The sequence below is a fragment of the Portunus trituberculatus genome, chromosome 8 (assembly GCF_017591435.1).
Source record: "Portunus trituberculatus isolate SZX2019 chromosome 8, ASM1759143v1, whole genome shotgun sequence".
In the NCBI taxonomy this organism is placed as follows: domain Eukaryota; kingdom Metazoa; phylum Arthropoda; class Malacostraca; order Decapoda; family Portunidae; genus Portunus; species Portunus trituberculatus.
Window position 1 is genome coordinate 646179 of NC_059262.1, and position 25040 is coordinate 671218.

The 25040-nt window shown below is 38.9% G+C and overlaps 1 protein-coding gene across 1 annotated transcript in view; it reads right to left on the reverse strand.

The window, feature by feature from the left end:
* Positions 1 to 25040, reverse strand: part of LOC123499790 (PC-esterase domain-containing protein 1A-like) — a 96036-nt gene that overhangs the window by 49703 nt on the left and 21293 nt on the right. The window contains exon 2 of the mRNA XM_045248272.1: positions 635 to 720. Within this exon, the coding sequence (XP_045104207.1) occupies positions 635 to 720 (86 nt within the window). The remainder of the gene's footprint in view (positions 1 to 634; positions 721 to 25040) is intronic.

Sequence of the window (25040 nt, forward strand, 5' to 3'; positions counted from 1 at the left end):
GATCCGCACCTCTCGAGTACACCTGCCTTCTCTGGGATGGAGCAGTGCCCTCCCATATTCCTGTACTGGACAGGATTCAGCAGAGGGCAGAAAAGCTAATAGAGGATGGCTTTCCTGAGCAAGAAGCCACTCCCATCCACAGCCAGCACAGCCTGCAGCATCACAGGGACATGGCAGGCCTCGCCACACTCTACAAGGTGCAAGAGCAATGGGTATCCAACCTCCAGGAGCTTCATTTGCCTCCACACCACATTACCAACAGCTCTGACTAATCCACTATTACACTGTCCTGTGGAGATGTGGCAGCACAGCTCACGGAAAATTCCTGTGCTCGACCAACACCAAAAAGTTCTTCAGAAAATGAAATGACCAAAGAAGCCCAATGGCTAAATTCAAGACTGACCTGAAGAAATTCCTGTTGTCAGTGCCAAATGAGACCACAGTGCCATGTTATACTGCCAGATCCCAAACTTCTAATGCCTTGCCAAACCAGGTGTGAGAGCAGTGGTGGACCACCAGGGCTGCAAGGCATGGCCTCTAAACAAAGCCAAGCAAAAATATGGCAATGTCATACAGTTTACTGGCCACACCTAATGGATCAGTAAAATTTGATTCTACCACAGTGGCTACCTACCTTACTGCCCCGGCGCAGGATGTTCTCTGGTGTTATAGTGCCCTTGTGGAGGAGGCACAGCAGGTCCTTGTACAAGCCCCTCATGTCTGAAAAACCATCAGGAAAAGAACACCAGTTATGTAGATAGCAAGGCTTTACCATGAGAGAGAGAGAGAGAGAGAGAGAGAGAGAGAGAGAGAGAGAGAGAGAGAGAGAGAGAGAGAGAGAGAGAGAGAGAGAGAGAGAGAGAGAGAGAGAGAGAAATTCTACTATTCACATACACGCACGTCTCTTCAATACCATGATCAATATCTGAATTCATTTAATTAGGTAACCCCCACCACACACACTACACTTCATATATATAATATATATATATATATATATATATATATATATATATATATATATATATATATATATATATATATATACATGCATACATACACACAAACACACAGATACAGTACTACACCTCAAAACACACACATACACACTAGCTAGTAGCAGTGGAGAGTCAATGGGTTTTTACCAAGATTTCTTACTAAGATGAGGGTCTTGATCCCTCATAAGTCTCTTCTGCATCTTCCAACCAAAACTACTAGTGTACTGCTGGAGGACTGCAGGACAGTTGGCTAATTTTAGATGCAGAACAGAACTCACACAAAGACGAAGCTAACAATACTCAAAGACAATGACCCAAGAATTGTTCAAGCAAATGTTTGAAGGACTGGAGAGATTGAGCTGACAACTATTTCAGGTAGGGAATTCTAGGTGTTGATGACCTGTAATGAGAAGAAACAACTTCTAACATCAGTGGAATGATAAGGCACAAAAATCTTCAAACTGTGGCCCTTTGTTCTAATCAAAGTGGCTCTAGAAAATAGACCATTTAGTTGAGGACTCAAACCACTCAAAATCTTCCACACTTGAATCAACTAAGATCTCAGCAATCTACTCTTAATAGAAAAGAATTTCAGTCTAGATAATCTTTCCAAGTATGGTAGGTCACCAAAACCTTCTACCTTTTTAGTCCACCTCCTCTGAACAGATTCCAGCATGCGTACATCACCTAGGAAACCAGTATTCCAAACAACACTACCAAAGTCAATAATTGGCCAAACATGTGACAAAAATCTGATACATGAAAGAAGGTGATCTGCATTAAGGTGCTTCTAAAAATGTTGCTGGCAACACCATTAGCTTTGCAGCAAATTTCACAAATGTGAAGGTAGAATTTCAGTGATGAGTCGACTAGAAAACCTACATCTCGAAGAGAATCTTTGTGAGGAATGGGGTGATTTCCTAGGAGGAGCTGGAATGTGTATTGAGAAATGTATACAAGCATATTTGTTGATGGAAAAGGAAATACCCCCAAGATAAACTTCTTTGGTATAGCAACGAAACATCATTTTGTAAAGACATAATAGCATCACAAGCATTTGATTTCTTTGATGGAACAGCAAGATACAGTTCAAGATCATCAGCAAACAAAACTGATTTGTAAACAAAACTGATTTGCAATTAAAATGAGTGGTGACATGGTTAATATAGAAAAAAAACAAAAAAAAAAAACAATAGGAGACCAAGGACTGAGCCATAAGGAGACAAAATGGTATATTAATGGCTACATGTGGTGAATATGAAGTGACATTAAAGTCAACAACAAAAAGTTCAGGATAGGGCAGGTAAAGTGGAAAGTGGAGTGGGTGAGATCAGGTTGGAGGAAGAAATACCTGGAAAAAGGAACAGGAAGAGGAAAAAATTAAATTCTCTAAGGTAGTAAAGAAGCAGATACAAGAAAAGACAAAGGACACAGTAATTCAAGAAACTGAGGAGGATGATGATTTGGTGAGGGACACAGTGGACAAGAGGAAATGTATCCTAATTTTTGGGCTGAAGGGAAAAAAAACCCTAACAAGTTCACGAGGGAGAGGATAGTTAGCAAAATATGTCAAGTTGGTTCAGGACAGCACACAGGGATTGGAGCAGGATGTGGAAGAAGTGCTCAGATTGGAAAGGTATAGTGAAGAGGGAAAGAGACCACTGAAAGTGAGAATGAGATCTCAAATGGTGGTGGAGGAGATAATGACAAGAACTAGAAAATTGGCTAAAGATACTGAATTTAAAGATATATGGATAAAAAGAGATATGAACTTGGAAGATAGAGAAAGGAGAATGCTAAGATATGAAGCTTAGGAAGAGGAAGATAGAAAAAGGAGAGTGCTAAGATATGAAGCATAGGAAGAAAAACAAGAAAAGGACATAAATTGAGAAGAAATTCTACCGGAAGGTTCTAGAAGAGAGTGAGGACGTGGTATCTTCATGAAAAAGAGGAGGTAATGGAAGAAATACAAGTGAAGAGAGAGAGGCAAGAAACTAAGAGTGACATATGCAAATACTGACGGATTGTTGTCCATAGTGTGGGAGGTTAGTGACTAATTGTAGGAGAAACGACTAAATGTAATGTGCATAGTAGAAACAAAGTTAAAGGAGGAGGTCCATGTTAGCTTTAGAGAAGGATATAAAAGTTGGAGAAGAGACAGAAAGGGAAAAGGAGGAGGAGTGCTGATAATGGTTTGTGATGAAATATGTGTGGAGGAAGTGCACTATGGAGATGGCATGGGGGAAGTAATGTAAATAGCAATCAACACCAAAGAAATAATAAAAAAAAAAGAAAAAAAAGAATCAGTCACGTATGTGCAAACAAGGACCAATACATATGGCGAACAGAAAAACATAAGGAAATGCAAGGAGAACTGATTAGGTGCTTGCATAATGTGGGGAAAAAAAAAAAATGGAAAAATACTATTAGTAGGAGCCTGCAATTGCAAAAGAATAAACTGGAGAGAGATGGAAGTAATGGGATATACTGGATCATGGAGCAAGGAAAAGTTATGGTTAACTACGGTGAATACACTGGATCAGTGAGTGAAAGAATCAACATGGTACAGAGGGGAAGAAGAACCATCATTGCTTGACCTAGTAATCACAAAGAAGCTGGAGCCCCATCCTATCATTCAATATCAGAGTCCAATGGGAAGAAGTGATCATGTAACATTAGTAGAAATGTAAGAATGGGAAGTGCTAAGATACAGGGAGAATTACAAAAATGAGAGATTAAATCATGAAAGAGCAAATTTTCAAAAGTTAACAAGACAATTTTTTGGTGGCATAGAATGGAGGAACATTATGAATGGCAAGATGTACTGGGGATATGAATTATTCCTACAGAAGTATAATGAGGGAATGAGGAAATATGTACCAATCTATAGAGTAAAGAAGAGTATACAAACCAAGTACAATGGCAGATGTATAGAAGCTAAGAGAAAAAAAAAAGATAAAGCTTGGAAGAAACTCAAAAAACACAGAAGTGAAAGCAACATACAGCAGCATAAGGATGCTGAAAATTAACACGTTAGAGGAAAAAGAGAGGAAAAAAAAAAAAACTTTGAAAAAGATATGGTGCAGAGAAGTGAAAATGAACCCAAGCTTTTCTACAAGTACATCAATGTTAATATGAAGAATAAGAAAGCAATAGAAGAGTGAGTGAAATAATGAATGAGAGCTTCAAAACTGTTTTCACTGAAGAAAACAATTTTACAGAACCAAACAGGACATTGGAAGACTACTAGAAAATTTGGATGTCAGAAAAGCAATGGGATCAGATGGTATGTTAGGCTGGGCACTAAAGAAATGTAAAGATCAACTGTTAGAATCAATTTAGGAAATGGGCTTGTTAAAGGAAGGAAAAGTACCACTGGAATGGAAGAGGGCTAACATAATCCCAATATTCAAAGGGCAAAAGTCAGCTGAGCCATTAAATTACAGATCAGTGTCACAAGTGTTGTGGGCAACATATAATAAATAAAATAAAAAAAAAATGGGTTAAATATCTGGAAGCAGAACAAGTTAAATCAAACAGAAAATTTGGGTTCAGGACAGGTAGATCATGTGTGTTGAACTTAGTAAGTTTCTACACAAAAGTAATAGAAGGACTGGAGAGCAGAGATGGATGGGTGGGCACTGTGCATCTGGACATAAAAAAGGCTTCTGATAAAGTCCCACATAGCAGATTATTTGTAAGTTCAAGAACATAAGAGAACTGAGAGGAAAAATATTAGAATGGATAAGAGTACTTGAAGGATAGAGAGATGAGAACTGTGATTAGGGATACATACTCATCCTGGAGTAAAGGGAGGGAAAAAGACAAAGTGCTAAGAAATGAAGCTAAGGAGAAAAAAAAAAAAAAACAAGAAAAGGATGGAATTCGAGAAAAAGACTTTCTACTGGAGGGTTCTGGATATGAGACTAAAGTGGTCTCTATGGAAGAAGGAGGAGGTCCTGGAAGAGGCAAGAAATTAAGAGTGACTTATAATATAGAGGGATTGTTATCCAGTTTGTTGGAGGTTAGAGATTATTTTAAAGAAAAAAGACCAGATGTATTCTGCATAGAAGAAATAAAACTAAATACATCCATGTTAGTTTTAAAGGTGAGGGACATAATAGCTGGAGAAGAGACAGGAAGGAAAAAGGGGGAGGAGTGGTAATAATGGTTCATAATATGAGTGGTGGTATGGTGGAAGTAATGGATTAACAATCAAGACATGAATTTGAAAAAAGAATTTTGCTGTGCACACCCCCAATCCTCACAGCTATTGCAGTGGCTGCAGTGAAAACCAAGGATTCGTTAAGCGTGTTGAGGTGAGGCAAGCCAGTAGCAATCACACCAGGCAGGCACAGGAGAAAAAAAAAAAAAAAAAAGGCATGTGACATTCACCACCACTTCATAATATGTCACAATAGTGGTTGTCTCAGTACAATGCCAAGCACAGTAGTCACGGTTACACTTTCACAACGGGATGCGAGGTGGAGTGCAGGTGGAGACTTGATCAGAGGTGCAGTGGGTAATACAGCCAGTCCAAGTTCCAGGTGGAGTTGGAATGCTGGTATCCTGCTATCTACGTCACCTCTACACCTCTACTCCGAAACCGTTAGCCTGTTCGTGCACTCGGATGATGTATTCGAACCATCTCACACACACATGCATACGTGTGCATAGTTTTAAAGAAAAATTGGATGTGTAGATATGAAGACGGGGCCACACAAGCATAAAGTCCAGGCCCTGTAAAACTACAACTAGGTACAACTAGGTAAATATATGCACAGAAGCCGTTAGCTGGTTCATACATTTGAATCATGTATTCACATCATCTCACGCATGAACGCACGCACGAGACGCGGTCGAGGAAGGACGTAGTGCCGTCACTCCAAGAATCAGCTGATCATCATTATCTATTGTTTTGGGTTTGCAGTGGCCTGGGTGAGTAGTGTAGACTTGTTTTCATGAATACAGTGTTTTAAAATCATGAGTAAGGAAGAGATTCCATCTAAATGCAGGTATGAGACACGGGAAAGAATGAAAGATGATGATGACTATGTTGGTGAGGGTGAAAGAGCATTTGAAGGCTTTGATACGGCATATACTTTACTATTTAATAGACTGTTGACTATTGAACGCAAATTAGATAAATGGATAAAAGAGTATGGGAATTAAAGATAATGAAGAACAGGAAAAAGAGCTCCAGAAATTGAAAGAAAGGATAAAAGGAGTAGAAGAAAAAACTAGGCTAACAGAAAATGAAGAATTGAAAAAGGAAGTAGCTAACTACAAGAAATTGATGGAAGAAGGACTCAGTAAAGCCAAGAAAGAAAAAGAGGAACTGAGATCTAGTTAACAAAGAAGAGGAAAGAGTACAAGACGTGATAAAAAAAAAAGTACAGGCATGGAGAATCCAAGATAAGAAAGACAAGGAATCATTTCAGGAAATATTTCAAGAACAGTTAAAAGAAAGAGATGAAAATATGACAAAATGATAGGAGTCCTGAAGAAAAAAAAATCTAGTAAGAAAAATTGCAGAAAAAAAAGTGTAATTATTTTTGGCCTGAAAGAAAAAAATGTTAAATATAGACCAAGAAGGGAAAAAGACGAAATGAAATTACTAAAGGACCTACTAAAAATCTAAATTGATGAGGATAGACAGAACTTAGAAGAGGAAGTTGAAGAAATCCATAGAATGGGACCAATCAAGATACTACTAAAATCACAAGCAGCAACAGAAGAAATACTATATAGAACAACATAACTCAGAGAAACAGAAGGTTGCAAAGATATATATATATATATATATATATATATATATATATATATATATATATATATATATATATATATATATATATATATATATATATATATATATATATATATATATATATATATATATATATATATATATATAAAGAAAAATAGAAACGAGGAGGAAAGGAAGAGACACAATGAACTGGTGGCAGAAGCAAGGGAAAAAAAATAATGAAAGGTCAGAGGAGGAGGAGAAGGCATTTTTTTTGGAGAATTATAGGAGACAGGATAAGAAAATGGTATATAAAAGAGAATGAAGAGAAAAAAATGGAGCAAGTTTAACTAAAAATGATAAGAACAAAAGATTAAAAATGATGTATACGAACATAGATGGGATTTTATCTAGTAAATTAGAATTAAGAGATTACATAAAGAAGAACCAGATATTATATGCCTGGTGGAAACAAAGTTAAATGAAGCAATAAAAATAGACATACATAAAAGGTATAATATATGGAGGAGAGACAGAGTGGGTAAAAGAAGAGGAGTCATGATGATGTTAAGGAAAGAGGGTGATAAATCAAGTGGAGTTTGGGCAAGGAAAATCAGAAATACTGTATATTAAGATACATATAAATAAAAAGGAGTTAACAATCACTGGAACATGTGCCACCAAAAACAAATTAATGGACCAATCAAGAATATAAAGAAAAGATAAATGACAATAAGGAGTCTTACGAGAATCATTAAAGAAAGGAGAAAAGTGATATTAGTAAGAGATTTCAACTGTAAAGAAGTGGACTGGGAAAATTATGAAAGTGGTATGGAGGAAGAAGCCTGGGGGATAGATTCCTGAATCTTATGATAGATAATATGATGGTCCAAAGAGTATAGGAAAACACAAGATTCAGAGGAAACGAGGAGCCGGCGAGATTGGACCTAGTTTTTACAAGGGGTATACAAATGAACGATGATGTAAGACATAAGTGCCCATTGGGAAAAAGAGTGACCATGTAATATTAGAAATGGATATAGAAGAGAGAAAGGAAGATAGAGACAATTCATACAAAGGAGAATGATTAAATTACAGAAAGGCTGATATTGAGAACCTTAAGAGCTATTTTAAAAATGTAAACTGGGAGGAGATGGAAAACTCAAGAGACGGTGCATGAGAAGTATAACTTATTTTTTGGAAATATACAAAACAGGAGTCAGGGAATATGTCCCAAAATATAGACTTAAAGAAGAAGGAAAGAAAGATTGGTTTAATGCAAGGTGTGCTAGGGCAAAGGAGAAAAGTGATGGAGCATGGAAAAGGTGGAGAAACAGAAATCCAGAAAATAAGGACAACTTCAAAACAGCAAGAAATTAATATGCTAAGGTGAGAAAGGAAGAAGAAAGGAACTATGAAAAGGACATTGTCGAAAAATGTAAGGAACAACCAAAATTGTTCTAGATTCATAAATGGAAAAATAAGGCAAAAAGAAACAATAGAAAGGTTAAAAGAAGAGAACGGGATGGTGAAAGACCCAAAAAGTACGGCAGAACTATTAGATAATAATAATGCTTCCTTGTTCTTCATCTTACCATTTACAAATTTTTGAAAAGCTTGAGTTTATCTTCGCTTTTTTGCACGACATCTTTCTCAAGTTTCTTTCTTCCTCTCTCCTTACTCTAATATGTTCATTTCTCATGTCCTTTTACTGCTGTCTGTTATTGTCATTTCTCTGCTTTTTGAGTTCCTTCCATGCTTTATCTTTTGTCTGTTTAGCTTTTATACATCTGGCATTGAACCAAGCATGTATACTTTACTTTGTAGATAGGTATACATTTCTTCACTCCGTTATATTTGTGTAGGAATAATTAATTTTTTCCTTGTATTTTCCTTCCATTCATAATGTTCCTCCATTCAATATCAGCAAAAAAATCTCATAGCTTTTCAAAATCTGCTCATGCATAATTTAATCTTTTTTGTAGTCTTTTCTGTATCTTATCCAATCCTCTTCCTGCATTTCCAACTCTAATGTTACATGATCACTTCTTCCCGTTGGACTAAAGTATTGTATGCTGGGAGGGGTCTCTGGCTTCTTTGTGAATACTAGGTCAAGAAATGATGGTTTTTCTCCCCTCCTGTACTGTGTTGACTCTTCCACTCACTGATCCATTGTGTATCATAAATGATATGTTTTCGTGTGCGCTTCTCATACATATGTTGTTGATGACGTGGCATCTGCCTTCCTGGGAGATGGCTCGTGCCGGGATTAGTCAGTGTTACGGCCCGCCCGTAACATACTCCACTACCATCCCCTCCTCCGCTTGTTACCTCGTTCGCCACCTCTCCGCCTCCCCTTCCACGTCACCATCTCGTGAACCTTCCACACCACCGTCTCATGAACCTTCCACGTCACCATCTCATGAAGCCCAGCTACTGTCCCGAAGTTGGATTCACGCGGCCCCATTCGACTCAACCAGAAGTGTTAAGCCAGCTCTTGGCTTTCTGGAAGTCAGTTGAGGTCCAGGCCTCAACCAGTGAACACAACGCCTCTTGGACTACCGTGTGGGGATCTACCATCACCCAGCACTTCACCACTGCGACACCGCATAAGTATCACTTCCCCTCGTCCGTTTTTTCCACATTGCCTCCATATAGGATTAGGATTATTGTTAGGTATTAAGTTGGGTTCTTTATTGTTGTATTCATTTCTGTGTTATATGTATATGTGTATGTCAGTTTCATATGTTTCATGTTATATCTATGTGTATGTCAGTTTCATGTTTCAGGTTATATCTATGTGTATGTTAGTTTCATTATGGGTTATTAAAATAGCTTTTTAAAGTGCCCCCTTTGCATTTCCTCACCAGTTGAACCTGCAGTGTTTTTTTTTTTTATTGTTATTATTCACCGGCTCCCCGATGCCAATCTTACCCGTTTAACCGATGAACGTAACATCAGTCATTCGCCAGCATTGACGTCTCCGCCACCACCTTCTCCCTCCCTTGGATTATTGTGTTATGGATACAGTGTTTGAGTTTGATGAGTAACACTGGTAGTTGGATTGAGGAGTGTGTGACGGTTCAACTGAATAGTGGTGGTGGTCGGTGTGCTGCGGTGACTCGTGTATGCTGGAGTGCCTGGGGCTGTCTGACTAACAATCAAGTAAGTTGTCATGTGTTTATACGTACTGTGATTACTGGATGTGCAATGATTAGGGTAGGTATTGGAACAACATATATAGTGTATTTGGTGGTTATATTGCCTATGTAATAATGTTTGGGTGTTGGGTGGTGTCAGTTCAGCGGGGAGGTGGTGGTTGGTGTCTACCCAGCATGTCTGACCGGCAACCAGGTGAGCGGTGCTGGCTCATGTGGAAGTGACGTTTGATTCTGCCTATTGGAGGGTTCCTGGTGGCCATCTTTCCTGCAGTGACTAGGACGAATGTGCCATGGGCCAATGAAGTAAGCTGTTTTATTACTGTTTTGAGGATGCATTGCTAATGCGCATTGCCACTGTGAAATCTATAATGTCTCGGTTTGTATTTGTGACGGTGTTGTGTTATTGTGGGTGCACATTATGTGTTTATGATGATGTAGTGACAGACATTGTGAGAGTGTATGTGATTCCCATACAGGTTGAAATAAATTATTTGACAACCCGTGGCCTCTCCAATTTTGTCCTACACATTGTATTAACCATAGTCAACTGTAATACCTCCTCGCTCCATTGTCCACAATTACTTCCATCTCTCTCCAGTTTACTCTTTACAGTTAAAGAACAGGCAACACCCGCTTAACGAAGGAGTTACGTTCCTAAAACACACTTCGTTAAGCGAAACTTCGTTAAGCGAACCGATTATAACAAGTTTAACCCCTGACTTGAACTTCCATTGAGAGTAAACAAAGCGAGAGTGCATCATAGTACAGTGAAAGGTTTAATGAAAGTAAAAATTATGAAGTTAAACATTTAGGCAGTTTAAGTCATTATAATGTACACTAATGTATGTATGAACGTAACTTTATAATGATGATCTTAAATTTATGAAGGGAGTGAGAGTGAAACAGGAAAGACACTAACCGGCAACCTGTGGAATGTAAACAAAGGGTGTATCATGGTACCGCATACAAAACTTATGTACCACATTTCCTCAAGGCTTTCCATTCTATCAATTGTAGTCACGAGTTCAGGTGGTTCTTTTAGCTTGAAAGGAAGATACAATCTCATCAGCCTTCTTAATAGAGTTTGCTGACTTGAAAATAGTAGACAGTAGATGGAGTCAAGATGGTGGCGAGCAATGCTATAGTTTTCTCACCTTTCTCGTGTCTGTGAATAATATCCAGCTTCATTTCGAGAGTAGGAGACTTCCTGGTCTTCTTAGGAACGCTAGGCCACATTGCAGGGCATTTTGGTGGTAAGTTGAGTGAGGGAAGACGACGCTGTGGTTTTGAAAAGGGGAGTGAGTGGTGCATGTGTTGTCCACGAGAGGCTTGATCTTGATCTTGATCTTGATTCTACAGGTGTCCCAGGATTTCTCCTGAGGCAGGCCTTAGTATCAGCAGCTCCTGGTGTATTCAAAAGTCCTTTGTTTTTCCCATACTCCCTTTCTGTCTGACGTCACATCTTTCCCCTCAGTCCTCGCTCGCCGCCGCCGCAGGCGACACGTTACCCCTCCTGCCTCTCGTTTCGCTCGGTTTACACTTGTGTATTGTGCTACCGTAAATACACTTTCATAACGGACTCAGGTGTCTCCATGTTTTACGACAACTACCACACTGTCGGCTTGCGTGATACGGCGGGGCTTTCAAATTTGAAAAAAATTACCTGGATAAAACTTCGTTAAAGCGAGTTTGGAAATCGTTAAACGAGCAGATGGTAGTAAAATGAAACCTTCGTTGTAGCGAAATTTCGTTGTGAACCTTCGCTATACGGGGATTGCCTGTATCATACTAATAGTAGTCTCCCATCTCTTATCACATTATCTAGGAAGCTAATCACCTCTCTTTGCAGTTGTCCCGTATAGTGTGTTGGAAACCAACTACACACGCCATATGCTGTCTTTGAAATCCTAGTGCTCCTCCCATCATCCTTGTCTCCACCAATCACTAAAGATAAGCTACATGCGTCCCGTCCCGCCTCGTGTCTAAAATTACCCAATGGCATAGACTGTTCCCATCTCTCTCTCTCTCTCTCTCTCTCTCTCTCTCTCTCTCTCTCTCTCCATTCCCTCCCTCCCCATCTCCCTTTCCTCCCTCCCCATCTCCCTTCCCTCCATCCCCCTCTCCCTCTCGAAAGATAAGTTACATGCGTCCCGCCTTGTAACATTCGTGAAAACACACACACACACACACACACACACACACACACACACACACACACACACACACACACACACACACACACACACACAAAGAGCAAGAAATGAATATGTGTTGATTAGAAGAGAAGAAAGAAAGAAACAAGAAAAGGATATAATTGATAAATGTAAAGACCAACCAAGGCTTTTTTACAGACATGTGAACAACAACATCAAAAATAGAGAAAGTATTGAAAGTTTAGAAGTAAATGGAGTTTGCAGTGAGGATCCCAGGGAAATGGCAGAGGCTATGAATGGATGCTTTCGGAAGGTATTCACAAAGGAGACTGCTTTTGACAAGCCACTGGTAATGGAACAGAAAGGGATTATGAAGGAGTTTCAAGTAACTGTGGAGGAGATCAAGAATATGATGGGGAGTCTAGAAGTGAGAAAAGCTGTGGGACCTGATGGGGTATCAGGATGGATTTTAAGAGAATGCAAGGAGCAACTGGCAGAAAAAGTTTGTGAAGTAATTGATGCCTCATTAAGGGAAGGTGTAGTGCCCCAAGACTGGAAAAGAGCTAACATTGTCCCAATTTATAAATCAGGTAACAAGAGAGACCCATTGAACTATAGACCAGTGTCACTTACAAGTGTGGTAGCTAAGATGTGTGAGAGGGTGGTGAAGAATAGATGGACAGACTTCTTGGAGAAAAATGACATACTTTGTGAGTGTCAATTTGGTTTTAGAAAAGGGCGTTCATGCACGACAAACCTGATATGTTACTATTCGAGGGTGATAGATGTAATACAGGAAAGAGATGGTTGGGCTGATGGAATATATCTGGATTTAAAAAAGGCCTTTGATAAGGTACCACACCGGAGACTGATCTGGAAACTTGAAATGGTAGGAGGAGTGCATGGCAGTTTACTAAAATGGATGGAAGACATTTTGGTAGGAAGAGAAATGAGAACAATAATTAAGGACAGACCATCAGAATGGGGCTTGGTGGAGAGTGGAGTCCCATGTCAGTGTTGGCACCAGTAATGTTTGCGGTCTACATAAATGACATGGTGGATGGGGTGTCCAGTTATGTGAGCCTATTTGCAGACGATGCAAAATTGTTAAGAAAAGTGAGATGTGACAAAGATTGCGAACTACTCCAGGAAGACTTGGACAGAATATGGAAATGGAGCTGTACATGGCAAATGGAGTTCAACACGACAAAATGCAAGAAATTAGAGTTTGGCAAGAGTGAAAGAAGAATCAGAAGTATGTACAAGATAGGAAATGAAGACATAAAAACCAGTCATGAAGAAAAGACCTTGGGGTGACAATTACCAATGACCTATCGCCAGAGAGACATATAAACAAAATAATTGGAGAAGTATTGAACTTATTGAGAAACATAAGAGTGGCGTTCGTATATTTAGATGAAGAAATGATGAAGAAAATAATCACTGCAATGATAAGACCAAGGCTTGAATATGCAACAATACAGTGGGCTCCGAACTTAAAGAAACACATAAGGAAACTAGAGAAAGTACAGAGGGCTGCAACAAAAATGGTGCCTGACTTAAGAGATTTGACATGAAGATAGACTGAACAGAATGCAACTTCCGACCCTGGAAAACAGAAGAGAAAGGGGAGACCTGATAGCAATATACAGAGTGATGATTGGCATGGAAAAAATGGATAGGGAAGATCTGTGTATGTGGAATGAAAGAGTGTCGAGAGGGCATGGGAAAAAACTAAAAATGGCCACTTATAGGAGAGATGTGAAAAAATATAGCTTCCCTCATAGAAGGGTGGAAGCATGGAATAGTTTAGACGTGGAAGTGGTCAACGCAAGGAATATTCATGATTCTAAGAAAAAGCTGGACATTAGTAGATATGGAGACGGGACAGTACGAGCATAGCTCCTTTCCCGTATGTTACAATTAGGTAAATACAATTAGGTAAATACACACTATGTTAAGGTACATATTAATAAAAAGGAGTTAACAATCATTGGAACATATGTGTCACCAAACACAAACTCATGGACTAACCAAGAATATAGAGACATGATAGATGATACAATAAGGAGTCTTACAAGAATCATTAAGGAAAGGAGTAAAGTGATATTGGTAGGAGATTTCAACTGTAAGGAGGTAGACTGCAAAAATTATGAAAGTGGTATGGGGGAAGATGCCTGGGGAGATAGATTCCTGACCCTAATGATAGATAATTTGATGGTCCAAAGAGTAAAGGAAAACACAAGATTCAGAGGAAACGATGAGCCGGCAAGATTAGACCTAGTTTTTACAAGGGATATCCCAATTAATGATGATATAAGATACAAGTGGATATAGAAGAAGGAAAGGAAGATAGAGATGAATCATACAAAGGAGACCGATTAAATTACAGAAAAGCTGATATTGAGAATCTCAAGAACTATTTTAAAAACGTAAACTAGGGAGGAGATGGAAAACTCATTAACGGTTCAAGAGAAATATAACTTATTTTTGGAAATATACAAAACTGGGGTCAGGGAATATGTCCCGAAATATAGACCTAAAGAAGAAGGAAAGAAAGATTGGTTTAATGCAAGATGTGCTAGGGCAAAGGAAAAACGAGATGGAGCATGGAAAATGTGGAGAAGAAACAGAAATCCAGAAAATAAGGAAAACTTCAAAACAGCAAGAAATGAATATGCTAAGGTGAGAAAGGAAGAAGAAAGGAACTATGAAAAGGACATTGTCGAAAAATGTAAGGAACAACCAAAATTGTTCTACAGATTCATAAATGGAAAAATAAGACAAAAAGAAACAATAGAAAGGTTAAAAGGAGAGAACGGAATGGTGGAAGACCCAAAAAGTATGGCAGAACTGTTAAATAGTAAATTTCATGAGGTCTTTACTAAGGAATCCAAATTTGAAAGACCACAGGGTAATAGAGAGACTGTCCATATGCAAGAGATTAAAGTAACCAAGCTTGAAATAAAAAAAGTTCATGATGGAACTAGATGAGGAAAAGGCAATGGGACTGGATGAAGTCTCAGACAGAATACTGAAAGAATGTAGGGAAGAACTAGCAAGTCCAATATACAACATCATTAAATGCTCAATAGAAAATGGAACAGTGCCAGTGGAGTGGAAAAGAGCTGAGGTGGTTCCCATATATAAGAGCGGAAGGAAGGAAGAACCTTTAAATTACAGACCGGTATCACTAACTAGTGTAATATGCAAGATGTGTGAAAAAGTAATAAAGAAGCAATGGATTGAGTTTCTTGAAGACAACAAAATATTATCAAATAGCCAATTTGGTTTTAGAAAAGGTCGGTCATGTGTAACAAATTTATTGAGTTTCTACTCTAGAATAGTTGATAAAGTACAGGTTGACTGTATTTATTTAGATCTAAAAAAGGCGTTTGATAAAGTGCCACATGAAAGATTACTATGGAAGTTGGAGGAGAAGGGTGGCTTAAAAGGAAGCACATTGAGATGGATGAAGAATTATTTAAGGGGGAGAGAAATAAGGACGATAGTTAAAGATATGAAGTCCAAGTGGAGAACAGTAGACAGCGGAGTGCCACAGGGGTCAGTATTGGCGCCAATACTTTTCTCGTATATATAAATGACATGCCAGAGGGAGTGAACAGCTACATAAATCTGTTTGCTGACGATGCGAAACTGTGCAGAGTCATTAAACAAAAAGAGGATTGTGAAATACTACAGGAAGACTTAAACAACATCTGGAAATGGAGCAAAAAATGGGAGATGGAATTCAATGTGGACAAAAGCCATGTCATGGAAATGGGAAAAAGTGAGACGACGACCAGTGGGAATCTATAAGATGGGAGATGGAGTAGAACTAGAAAAAGTAAAAAAGGGAAAGTACTTGGGAGTGACAATGGAAGAAAATAATCAACCGGTAAGCCATATTGATAGAATTTTTAGAGAGACGTATAATTTGCTAAGGAATAATGGAGTAGCATTTCACTATATGGACAAGGAAATGATGAAGAAATTGATAAGTACTAAAATAAGACCTAGATTGGAATATGCAGGAGTTGTGTGGACTCCCATAAAAAAGAAACACATAAGAAAATTAGAGAGACTACAAAAAATGGATACAAGAATGGTTCCAGAATTTAAAGGGATGACATATGAGGATAGACTAAAGGCTATGGATCTACCAACCTTGGAGCAGAGAAGAGAGAGAGGGGATCTGATACAAGTTTATAAATTGATTAATGGAATGGATGAAGTGGATAATGAGAAACTGATCCTGAGAGAAGAATATGACTTTAGAAGCACAAGATCGCATAGTAAGAAACTAAGGAAGGGACAATGTCTGAGAGATGTTAAAAAATTTAGTTTCCTGCAAAGATGTGTTGAGACTTGGAACAGTTTGAGTGAGGAAGTGGTGTCAGCAAAGAGTGTACATAGTTTTAACCCGTACAGCGTCAGAGACGTACGAGATACGTCGGCTACTCTGAGCGAACCGGGCGTCAGAGACGTATGAGATACGTCGGCGAGCTTCCTCGTGTTTTCGGAGGTATTGCGTCCTCAAAACGTACCAGTATACTGCCGTCATGCACTGTAGACATTGCTCATGCTGCCTCCTCATCCCTGCTAACATGAATGCTTCCTTCCTGTATTTATTTATTATATATCTGAACTTTAGCAGTTTCTGCTGCCTTTCTGCTGCCTCGGTGTAGCGGTAAACTGACGCCTCAACTCCGCTAATAAGAACGCAGCGTAATTTCCATTACTTACTCTCACCATTTCAGATGTTTTTGGTAACTGTTATATTGTGGTAGTGAAAACTTTTGTATGACATAAATAAGAATTTTCCAATCGCTTTGTTATAAAGAAAAACAAGTACATATTACTCGGAAAATATTTGCACCGCGAAAGGCAACACTCCCTCGCGATATCTTGTGTCTATTTTTAGCCACAAACACTCCCACTTCACTTCACTCTCCTCTTCTGACCTTTCATTATTTTTTTCCCTTACTGCTGCCACCAGTTCATTTTATCTCTTCCTTTCTTCCTCAATTCTATTTTCCTTTATATATATATATATATATATATATATATATATATATATATATATATATATATATATATATATATCCTTGCAACCTTCTGTTTCTCTGAGTTTAGTTGTTCTATATACTTTTTCCGTTGCTGCTCATGATTTTAGTAGTATCTTAATTGGTCTCCTTCCTTCTTGATAAGGTACCATTCTGTGTATTTCTTCTACTTCCTCTTCTAAGTTCTGCCCATATGTGTGTGTGTGTGTGTGTGTGTGTGTGTGTGTGTGTGTGTGTGTGTGTGTGTGTGTGTGTGTGTGTGTGTGTGTGTATTTACCTAATTGTATTTACCTAATTGTAACATACGGGAAAAGAGCTATGCTCGTGTTGTCCCGTCTCCATATATATTAATGTCCAGCTTTTTCTTAAAATCATGAATATTCCTTGCGTTGACCACTTCCACGTCTAAACTATTCCATGCTTCCACCCTTCTATGAGGGAAGCTATATTTTTCACATCTCTCCTATAAGTGGCCATTTTAGTTTTTCCCATGCCCTCTCGACATTCTTCCATTCCACATACACAGATCTTCCCTATCCATTTTTTCCATGCCAATCATCACTCTGTATATTGCTATCAGGTCTCCCTTTCTTCTGTTTTCCAGGGTTGGAAGTTGCATTCTTTTCAGTCTGTCTTCATAAGTCAAATCTCTTAAGTCAGGCACCATTTTCGTTGCAGCCCTCTGTACTTTCTCTAGTTTCCTTATGTGTTTCTTTAAGTTCGAGCCCACTGTATTGTTGCATATTCAAGCCTCGGTCTTATCATTGCAGTAATTATTTTCTTCATCATTTCTTCATCTAGATATACGAACGCCACTCTTATGTTCCTCAATAAGTTCAATACTTCTCCAATTATTTTGTTTATATGTCTCTCTGGCGATAGGTCATTGGTAATTGTCACCCCAAGGTCTTTTTCTTCATGACTGGTTTTATGTCTTCATTTCCTATCTTGTACATACTCCTGATTCTTCTTTCACTCTTGCCAAACTCTATTTTCTTGCATTTTGTCGTGTTGAACTCCATTTGCCATGTACAGCTCCATTTCCATATTCTGTCCAAGTCTTCCTGGAGTAGTTCGCAATCTTTGTCACATCTCACTTTTCGTAACAATTTTGCATCGTCTGCAAATAGGCTCACATAACTGGACACCCCATCCACCATGTCATTTATGTAGACTGCGAACATTACTGGTGCCAACACTGATCCCTGTGGAACTCCACTCTCCACCAATCCCCATTCTGATGGTCTGTCCTTAATTATTGTTCTCATTTCTCTTCCTACCAAAAGTCTTCCATCCATTTTAGTAAACTGCCATGCACTCCTCCTACCATTTCAAGTTTCCAGATCAGTCTCTGGTGTGGTACCTTATCAAAGGCCTTTTTTAAATCCAGATATATTCCATCAGCCCAACCATCTCTTTCCTGTATTACATCTATCACCCTCGAATAGTAACATATCAGGTTTGTCGTGCATGAACGCCCTTTCCTAAAACCAAATTGACACTCACAAAGTATGTCATTTTTCTCCAAGAAGTCTGTCCATCTAGTCTTCACCACCCTCTCACACATCTTAGCTACCACACTTGTAAGTGACACTGGTCTATAGTTCAATGGGTCTCTCTTGTTACCTGATTTATAGATTGGGACAATGTTAGCTCTTTTCCAGTCTTGGGGCACTACACCTTCCCTTAATGAGGCATCAATTACTTCACAAACTTTTTCTGCCAATTGCTCCCTGCATTCTCTTAAAATCCATCCTGATACCCCATCAGGTCCCACAGCTTTTCTCACTTCTAAACTCCCCATCATGTTCTTGATCTCCTCCACCGTTACTTGAAACTCCTTCATAATCCCTTTCTGTTCCATTACCAGTGGTTTGTCAAAAGCAGTCTCCTTTGTGAATACCTTCCGAAAGCATCCATTCATAGCCTCTGCCATTTCCCTGGGATCTTCACTGCATACTCCATTTACTTCTAAACTTTCAATACTTTCTCTATTTTTGATGTTGTTGTTCACATGTCTGTAAAAAAGCCTTGGTTGGTCTTTACATTTATCAATTATATCCTTTTCTTGTTTCTTTCTTTCTTCTCTTCAACACATATTCATTTCTTGCTCTTTTGTAACTTTCTCACTGCTTAATCCGTCTTTTCCTTCTCCACCTCTTCCATGCATCCTCTTTTCTTGTTCTAGCCTTTTCACATCTATCGTTAAACCAGTCCTGCTTTCCAACTTCTCTATGTTGTCTTATTGGTACAAATTTTTTCTCACCTTCTTTGTATATTTTTATAAATTCCTTCCACTTTTCATTTGCTCCCTTAGCACTCTTGAATTTCATCCAATTTGTCTCTTGAAAGAATTTCTTTAGGTTTCCAAAATCTGTCTTGGCATAATTCCATCTTCCCACTTTATATTCTTCATTTCTTCTAGATTTCTCTTCGTCTATCACCTTGAACTCCAAAACTGCATGATCACTCTTTGCTAAAGGGCACTCCACCCTCATCTCCTCAATGACCATTGGCTCTGTACTAAAGACCAAGTCCAGTCTTGACGATGCTCCTCTCCTCCAAACCTAGTATCTTCTTTGACCCACTGAGTTAACACATTTTCCATTGCCAGTGTCAATAGTGTATTTCCCATGTTGTCTCTGATCCTTCCATTGACCAGTCCTCCCAACACACCTCTTTACAATTAAAATCTCCCATCATTATAGTTCGTTCACAGCCACCCAACATTTCTTCCAGACATGTTCCTGTATCACTTATCATTTCTTCATATTCCTGTACTGACCATGCATTTGTCTTAGGTGGTACGTACACCACTATGTAGTGCCTCTTTTTCCTTCATTAGTTTCTGCTCTGATCTTTAGCACTTCTGCCTTTCCCATACCTTTTTCACTTGATCCACCTTTATATCTTTTTAACCAGCAACATCACTCCTCCTCCCATCTTACCTACTCTATTTCTTTTCCAAACATTATATTTCCTTCTCCAACCATCATCAGGTCTTCTCCTCTCTCAGTTTTGTTTCAGTAAGACCCACAATATCTGGGTTCTTGTCCCTCAAGTAATCGTTGAGTTCTAAAATCCCGATATCACTCCATTTATGTTGGAATACATTACATTTCGCTCATATGTAAGTTTCTTTAGTCCTTTCTTGCTGTACTTTTCTGGGTTATGAACCACTTCCTCAGTCTCATATCCAAGATTCTCCAGAAAACTCTTTCTTCTCCTCTTCTGTCCTCTCTTCATTTTTTTCAAAGCCTCCTTTCTCAACTCATTTAACATTTCTCTTTCCTTTTCACCGAGATCTCTTCTCAACCAAATCTTCCTTGTTGTTTCCTGCTGGGCTAGCCTCCATGACTTCTCCACCAATTCATCTACATCCTTTTGTGACTTAAGTTTGATTCTTATTGGCCTCATACCTTCTCTTGTGAACTTTCCAATTCTATGGAAGTCCTCTATTTCTTGTACTAGGTCTTTTCCTCCTCCTGCACCACATTAATGATATTATTTATCACCTTTTTATGTTTTTCTCTCTCCATTTTACTCGGTGTCTTATCCTCCTCCACACCAAATATCACCACACATCTCTTTTTGTCTACAGTTTCCTCACCAATGTCTCATTTGACTTAATAACCTTCACCACTTTCTCAGCTATCTTCTCTTCTATGATCTGTTGATCTATAATTTCAGCAAGGCCCAAAGTTTTCTCCCCTGACTCTTGATTTCCTTTTCCAGACTTGCAACTTTGTAATTTACCTCCTTTCTTTCCACTTCCTGACTTTTTTTCCATTCAGCCTGCTTCTCCATCACTTTTCCTAGAGATTCTCCACATTTTCGCAATTCACTTTAATTAGCTTAACTTCCTCTTTCAATGCTGCATTTTCCTTCTTCATATCGGCACAGTCTTTCTTTACATTGTCATAACTCGTTTCCAGGCCCTCATACTTTTCAAACAGTTTTTCAATTTTACCTTCTAACTCCAGAATTTTCTTCACATAAGCGCTCTTCTCCATTATTCCTTGAAACCCTGTGAAGTCTGATTCCTCTTTCGAGTCCACGGCCGCCATGTTGCGCAGACGTAAACGTGTGTGTGTGTGTGTGTGTGTGTGTGTGTGTGTGTATTTATCTAGTTGTAGTTTTACAGGGCCTGGGCTTTATGCTCGTGTGGTCCCGTCTCCATATCTACACTTATCCAATCTTTCCTTAAAACTGTGTACACTCGTTGCAGACACTACTTCTTCATTCAAACTGTTCCACATCTCAACACATCTTTGCGGGAAACTATACTTTTTAATATCTCTTAGACATCTTCCCTTCCTCAGTTTCTTACTATGCGATCTTGTGCTTCGACTGGCATATTCTTCTCTCAAGATCAGATACTCATTGTCCACTTGGTCCATTCCGTTTATCAATTTATAAACTTGTATGAGATCCCCTCTCTCCCTTCTCTGTTCCAATGTTGGAAGATCCATAGCCTTTAGTCTCTACTCAGTCTCTCTTCATATGTCATCCCTTCAAGTTCTGGGACTATTCTTGTAGCCATTTTTTGTAGTCTCTCCAGCTTCCTTATATGTTTCTTTTTGTGAGGGGTCCACATTACTCCTGCATATTCCAATCTGGGTCTTATTATAGTACTTAGCAAATTATATGTCTCTCTGAAAATTCTATCAATATGGCTTGCCAGTTGATTGTTTTCTTCCATCGTTACTCCCAAATCCTTTTCCTTTTTTACTTTCTCCAGTTCTACTCCATCTCCCATCTTATAGCTTCCCACTGGTCGTCTTTCACTCTTTCCCATTTCCAATACATGGCTTTTGTCCACATTGAATTCCATCTCCCACTTTTTACTCCATTCCCAGATCTTATTTAGCTCTTCTTGCAGTATTTCACAATCCTCTTTTTGCTTTATGACTCTGCAGTTTCACATCATCCGCAAACAGATTTATGTAGCTGTTCACTCCTTCTGGCATGTCGTTTATATAAATGAGAAAAAGTATTGGCGCCAATACTGACCCTTGCAACACTCTGCTTTCTACTGCTCTCCACTTGGACTTCATATCTTTGACTACCGTCCTTATTTCTCTCCCCCTCAAATAATTTTCCATCCATCTCAAAGTGCTTCCTTTTAAACCACCCTTCTCCTCTAATTTCCACAGCAACCTTTCATGTGGCACTTTATCAAATGCCTATTTTAAATCCAAGTAAATACAATCAACCCATTCTTCTCTCTCTTGTACCCCATCAACTATTCTAGAGTAGAAACTCAGTAAATTTGTTACACATGAACAACCTTTTCTAAAGCCAAATTGGCTATTTGATAATAATTTGTTGTCTTCAAGGAATTCGATCCATTGTTTCTTTATTACTCTTTCACACATCTTACATATTACACTAGTTAATGATACCGGTCTGTAATTTAGAGGTTCTTCCTTCCTTCCGCTCTTATATCTGGGAACCACCTCAGCTCTTTTCCATTCCACTGGTACTGTTCCATTTTTTTTTTTAGCATTTTATGACGTATATAGGACTTGCTAGTTCTTCCCTACATTCTTTCAGTATTCTGCCTGAGACTTCATCCGGTCCCATTGCCTTTTCTTCATCCAATTCCTTCATTAATTCTTTTATTTCAAGCTTGATACTTTAATCTCTTCCATATAGATGGTCTCTCTATTACCCTGTGGTCTTTTAAATTTGGATTCCTTAGTAAAGACCTCCTGGAACTTATTATTTAACAGCTCTGCCATACTTATTGGGTCTTCCACCATCTCATTTTCTCCTTTTAACCTTTCTATTGTTTCTTTTTGTCTTATTTTTCCGTTTAAGAATCTGTAGAACAATTTTGGTTGCTCCTTGCATTTTTCGACTATGTCCTTCTCATAGATCCTCTCCTGTGTGTATTTACCTAGTTGTATTGTACAGGATTCAAGCAGGGCTCGTAGTGTCCTGTCTCCGTGTCTCCATTTATCTAATTTTTTTTTAAAGTTATGCACACTATGTGCTGCAACAATTCCATTACCCAAGGGCCAATACATTCCATTTTTCCACTGTTCTGTGTGGAAAACTGTATTTTCCAACATCCTTCACACACTGCCTCATCCTGATCTTCTTTTCATATCTTCTTGTCCTTCCATCATCTTCTGCCAACAGCACCAGATCTTCTTTGTCTATCTTTTCAATATCATTTACTATTTCATACATTGTTATTAGGTCCCCTCGTTCTCTTCTATCTTGTAAAGTTGGCAATCCCATTTCCTTCAGTCGTTATTCATTTGTGAGGTCCTTTAATTCCGGCACCATCTTTGTAGCAATCTTCTGTATCCTTTCCAGTTTTCTTATATCATTTTTAGAACTCAGAGACCATACCACTGCTGCATATTCCAGCCTTGGGCGTATCATGCTTGTGATGATTTTTTTCATCATTATCTTTATCCATGTAATAAAATGCCACTCTTATATTATAGTCCGGCTCAAATATGAAGGCCGCTCAGGGGGGAGACCCAACGGTGATTCCCCGGCTGCGGCGTCGCCAAGCATCTCATTATTAGCTTACATCTTAATGAACCGTCATAAAAGTGTATTCCACTAAATTTCTAATAAGGATGTATAGAGAGCTTTGAATATTGTTTTAGTGTAATGAAGACAATGATTTTGTACAGATACCACAAAATGTAGCACCACTGCTCTCCAGCGTTGCTACTTCTCAAGGTTGGACATGGATGAGGTTAACCTCCCTGACCGCTGATAATCCACAGGTCAAATCGAGTCACTCCTCCCCTCCCTGTCGCTCAGGATGGAAGGTGAATATCTCGTCCACGCTACTTGCCATCGCAACCTTCATAGTCGAGAGAAAGAAGTTATCTACAGCATCAACAAGTTCTGCTTAGAGGAGAAGGCAAAGGGAGCACCTATAATTGATTTCTCCAAAGCTATTGCCCGGACAGCAAGAGCAACAAACGTCAGTGAGAGAACTGTTCAACGAATCTGCTCTGGCATCAATCAAGCCTGCGAGACACAGCCTGCATTTTCATCATCCCAAAAGAGTATACAGTAATAAGAAACAGGAGGAAACAAGCCAGAGGGAGAGAGATCTTTCTCCACACTTCAGTGTTAATCCTATAATTGGGGCTGCGACGTTTGGCGACACCGCAGCCGGGCAATCTCCGTTAGGTCTCCCCCCTCAGCAGCCTTTATATTTGAGCCGGACTATAGTCAACATCCTACATGATAGTCCAAATATCTTATTTATGTGTTTATCGAGGCTCAGATTTTCTTGTATGATCTCTCCAAGATCTTTTTCCTCTTGAGTCTTCATTATTTCCTCCTCTCCCAACAAATAGTTCCATACTGGTCTTCTCTTACTCTTTCCTAGTTCCATTATGTAACATTCCTTGGCATTAAACTCCAATTTCCACTTCTTGCTCCATTAATTGATCTTATTTAAATCTTCCTGTAGCAGTATACAGTCCTCTCTGGTTTTGATAACTTTTAGCAACTCTGCATCATCAGCGAATAAATTCATATACTGTAGCTGTTTACTCCAATGTGAATATCGTTTACATAAACTTGAAACATAATGGGGGCTAACACTGACCCTTGTGGCACCCCGCTGGTTACTTTACTCCAAGACGAGTATGTATCTCTGATCACAGTTCTCATTTCCCTAGCCTTCAAATAATCTCTTGTCCATTTGAGCAAGGTTCCACGCAGTCCTCACATGTTCTCTAGTTTCCAAAGAAGTCTTCCATGAGGGACTTTATCAAAAGCCTTTTTAATGTCCAGGTATACTGTGTCTACCCATCCATCTCTGCTTTCAAGTCCTGCAATAACCCTGCAGTAGAAGCTTAATAAGTTTGATACATGACCGCCCTGTTCTGAACCCAAACTGTCTGTTCGATATGACTTGCTCCTCTTCT